Source organism: Falco peregrinus, unplaced genomic scaffold, assembly GCF_023634155.1.
Source record: "Falco peregrinus isolate bFalPer1 unplaced genomic scaffold, bFalPer1.pri scaffold_35, whole genome shotgun sequence".
NCBI classification, from domain to species: Eukaryota; Metazoa; Chordata; class Aves; order Falconiformes; family Falconidae; genus Falco; species Falco peregrinus.
In genome coordinates this window covers 2,192,983-2,197,556 of record NW_026599603.1, presented here as the reverse complement: position 1 = coordinate 2,197,556, position 4,574 = coordinate 2,192,983, and the positions used below count along the sequence as shown (strand labels likewise).

Sequence of the window (4,574 nt, the reverse complement as noted above, 5' to 3'; positions counted from 1 at the left end):
ATGCAGGAGCTATCACATTTTGTGCATCCAGGGTCTGAGCACAAGCTTCCAGAGCCTGCTGCCTGCCTCCCATCACCAATATCCCCAAGATTATCCCTGGGGTATCAGTGACCTAAATACACTGGTTTGGATTTGAAAGTTGTTTTTGTTTTTGATGTTGCTGAGTCTCTAAAACCAGCACACGTAACAAACTGCCTATTTCCAAGCAGCGGTTGTGTGATTTTGCTCCCCACCCCCAGAGATGTTGCCTGCCATTCATTTAATGGGCTCAGTTTCACTGGGAAGTGCCTGGAGGAACCTTTTAGCTCCCTAATTAGCAACAGAAGGGGCCAGTCCTTGCCAGAGGTAGCAGTGAAACATTTGTGAGGTCTTCCGACAATAAGGGAGACAGAGAAGGGGCCATTTCCAGCTGGGAAAACAGTAACTTTTCTTCAGCATACAGTGCAGAGCAGAGGACTAAAGAGATGTTAGGGGGAAGGTATATTCAGAAATGAGAATGGGCTTTCTGCGCAAGAAAGGAGCATTTGTGGAGGGGGAGGAAGAGGTTGGAGAGATTGTCCTGGGCTCTCCCAAGCTGTTCATTGCTCCTGCAATCCGACTTTTATGTAATATACCATGGAGCAGCACAGAGGCCTCACGGACTGGCTACCGGTGAGGGCAGGAGCAAGGTGTTGCTGCCGTCTGCTCTCAGATGTTTGAGCTGGCTCTTGTTAGTAAGATTCAGGAATTAACAGCTTGGAGGTGCTTAGGAGCTCAGTGTTTCCTCCAGGGATGTGATCACTGAGGCTGAGCACAGAGCCTGCCATTCAGTGCCAGAGTAGACTTTGGTACCAAACAAATCTCCCACCAACCAGCTGAATGTCCTGAGACCTCACTGGAAAGGTGAAAACTTTGCTTGTCCATTGCAAGTAGGGCGATGTGCTGGGGGCTTTTCCTTAACCCCAAGGACACAGCCACACGTGGTAAGATCTCCAATTTTTCCCATCTAATCCCATCTCTGGGCATGGCTTTTTTCATGCAATACCAGTTGGAAAGAGTTGCATGTGCATGGACAGTCCCAGCTTGGACCTGTTGGACCATGGGGACCATTTTCCTTCAGAAGTCATGCAGGGAAATACAGCATTCAGTGTCTTTGGCCTGTAGGAGCAAAGATACAGCATAACACATGAAATCCTTGTTAGCCTTAGGACCTTCCTTAAAAGCAAAGGAAGAACATAACGTTCAAAGACAGAGTGATGCCATGGGGCAAGCAGGGTTTCGGGAACCTGGAAGAGCACAGGAGAGATCTGAAGCTTCCAGTTGTCCTGCCCTGCAACATCACTGGCCAGCAGCTCACTGGTAGTGGCCACCGACCAGAAAAAAAGAAGAGAGCTGGTCCCTGGTATAAGTCAGGAGACCATATTCACAAAGATCCCCTGTTAATGAGCACCATTTGCTTTCTAGTAATGCTTAAGACAGTGAACCAGATTTTGTGCATGCAAAAGGAAAATTACGCAGCAATGCCTTCATGCTGTAAGATGATGACTTGATGATCTTAAAAGGTCTTTTCCAACCTCAACAATTCTATGAATCTTATGATTCTGTGAAGGGCAGTGCATTACAGTTGGGGCCATATATCCCAGCAAGGGCCTTGCAACGGCTCTAAAGGTCAGAATAATCATTTCCAAGTTGCCACAGCATCTCAAGCTATAAAAGAGCTACGTTCAAAGGTTTTGTGCTCCATTCTTACCCCTGTTCAATAGCCCATTTCATAATGAGAAGTCACCAGCTTTCCTCCCCGTGTTTCAGGTTTCAGTATTAATGGCATTGATGAGGCTTGGATTATGATTACGTGAAACTGGCAACGAGAAACACATAAAGTCCAAAATAGAAAAAAGCCCAAACAGAAAAAAAAGTTGTATTACTGGTGCTGCGAGCTCCTCTTTCCCACAAGAGGGCACCCAGTATTTGCAGAACTACTGCTTGGCCTTTGGGTGCTTTCTCCAGCAGCAGGTCACACCGTACCAGCAGTAGCGAACGGTCCGGGAGAGCTGGCAGGTTGTGTTGTGTTTGGCTCCTCCTGCTTGTATCCAGCTGTTAAACCAGCTGAAAAAATACATTACGGTAACATTTCCATGTCTGTATTTTCTATCATTGCTGCAGGGGTGATCCTGCAGATCAGTGACAAGAGCAAGAGAAAAGCATAGGAAACAAGCTTTCTGTTACTATGTGATTTGTGCAATGGGAACATATGAAAGCCCTTTATAAAATGATGCCTGTCACACAGGGACTGTGCAGGCATCTGGCCAGCCTTGCAAGAGCTCCTGTCCGCAGGACCTGCATCGCCGCCTGGAGCAGGCCCGCTACACACCGCAGCTGGAAGGGGCTGCCTTCCGCTACGGCTTCAACTCCATCTACCTGCAGAAGGTGGTGGCCTTCTGGAGGAACCAGTTTGACTGGCGCAAGCAAGTGGAAATCCTGAACAAATATCCCCATTTCCGAACCACCATTGAAGGTGAGGGAGTCTCTGTGGCTTGAGCAGGTCTCACTCTGAAATGCACAGAGAGAATGGGGGGCTTTAAGAGGTTACTATACTAAGACAACAGTATGCATAACAGCTTAATGAAGGATCAGTAGTGGAGGCTATGTTATTAATAACCCTCTATAGATTAAGATCATTGCACAGTGGTGATAAGATTAGATCTGCTTGAAGATGGGCTTCATCTGGCTCTGAACCTGCACGAAATAACAATGAGGTTTTCTTCTGCTATTGCCTTGAAGCCACCTTTGAAAACTAAAATTTACCCAGGCCCTGAGGTTGGAATATCCACCACCACCACCCAGTTTAGCCAGGTGAGGTTAGCCAGACTTTAGATAAGTGATCTGCAGGTTAAACTTATATCCTGCGCTTACTTTTTCCATGTTTCTCTTTTTATCACCCACACATTTTGTAATTTAGTCATGTTTTTGCACGTGTCTTAGCTGCATTATGCTATTCATTGAAGTGCAGCTGTACTTACATACTGTAAGACCAATTTCTCAGGAGGTGGATGCTCAGTCTCCTGTGACCCCAGTAACTGGGACTGGGATCGATACCTCTGTCTGTAAGTAAAAGATGAGACACAGGTAAAATACCAGGCATGTCCTTTCAGCTAGGCATCTTCTTGCCATGGGTGGATTGTGTACCTTCTGCTGTGAATGCTAATCACAGTTTTGCCACCCTCCTTCTTCAGAGTTCGGAACAGAAACTGTGATGGAACTAAGGCTTTAATTTATCTGTCTGGATGTGTGGCAGGGATTGATATCCATTTTATCCACGTGAAGCCCTCCTATGTCCCTCACGGTCGAGCTGTTCAACCTCTGCTGATGGTCCACGGCTGGCCTGGCTCCTTCTACGAGTTCTACAAGACTATCGCTCTACTCACAGAGCCAGCTGAGCATGGCCTGAATGAGGGTGACATGGTGTTTGAGGTCATCTGCCCATCCATCCCAGGATATGGCTTCTCTGAGGCACCACACCAGAAAGGTGAGCGATGAAAAGGCGCTGTTGGAATTGCCAGGTTCTTGGAGCCTCAGTCATCCCTGGCCCTCACCAGGGAATGCAGTTTGTGAATGCAGATGCTTGGCTCTGCACTAACACCCATGTGGCTGAGGCTCTGGGGCTGCCTGTGGAGATCTGGAAGGTAATGGTAGCTGGAAACCAGGTCTGCTTTCCACTCTATCCACTTTCCACTGAATTTCCATCTTGTGTTCACTGTATTGCCAAGGAGCAAGGCAGAGCAGCATAGCACACTGTGCCTTTACACAGCAGCATACTCATGTGCCTCTGTCAGACCATGATCTTTGGCCAGGGGATGATACACCAAGACAAACAGGTTTCCTCTCTTTCTCTTTACCTACAGGCTTTGACAGCAAAGCAACTGCTCGGAAATTTCATAAGCTGATGAATAGATTGGGCTCCAAAGAATACTACCTACAGGGAGAAGACTGGGGATCTCTTATTACCACAAACATGGCCCAGATGCTGCCACAGTGAGTAGCAAAGGGAATCAGTGCAGAGAAGGTTTCTCCAGTTCTTACCCTACCTTCTGGCTCCACGGTCCGGGTCCTGCCTTCTGTTTGCCCTGCCTCTCATCGCCTTCTGCTTTGTTTTCTCCAGGGGTATCCCCACCCCTGTGCATTCAGTCATATTCATGCGCTTTGCATTGATAGTGGTATTTGCACTCTCACGCTTTCTAAATTTCATAGAATCATAGAAGCATTTAGGTTGGAAAAGACCTTTAAGATCATTGAGTCCAACCATAAACCTAACACTGCCAAGTCCACTGCTAAACCAGGTCCCTAAGTGCCACATCTACACACCTTTTAAATACCTCAACCACTTCCCTGGGCAGCCTGTTCCAATGCTTGACAACCCTTTTAGTGAAGAAATTTTTCCTAATATCCCATCTGAACCTCCCCTGGCACAACTTGAGGCCGTTTCCTCTCATCCTATCACTTGTTACCTGGGAAAAAGCGACCAACACCCACCTTGTTACAACCTCCTTTCCTGTAGTTTTAGAGAGCAAGAAGGTCTCCCCCAAGCCCCCTTTCCT

The 4,574-nt window shown here is 47.3% G+C and overlaps 1 protein-coding gene across 1 annotated transcript; it reads left to right on the top strand.

Annotated features, from left to right (window-relative positions):
• Positions 1–496: 496 nt before the first annotated feature.
• On the top strand, positions 497–4,103 carry LOC129783354 (epoxide hydrolase 1-like). The gene is made up of 4 exons (XM_055793337.1): positions 497–605; positions 2,267–2,494; positions 3,275–3,505; positions 3,882–4,103. The coding sequence occupies exons 1-4, from the start codon at positions 497–499 to the stop codon at positions 4,013–4,015; spliced, it is 702 nt and encodes a 233-aa protein (XP_055649312.1). The 3' UTR covers positions 4,016–4,103.
• Positions 4,104–4,574: the final 471 nt, after the last annotated feature.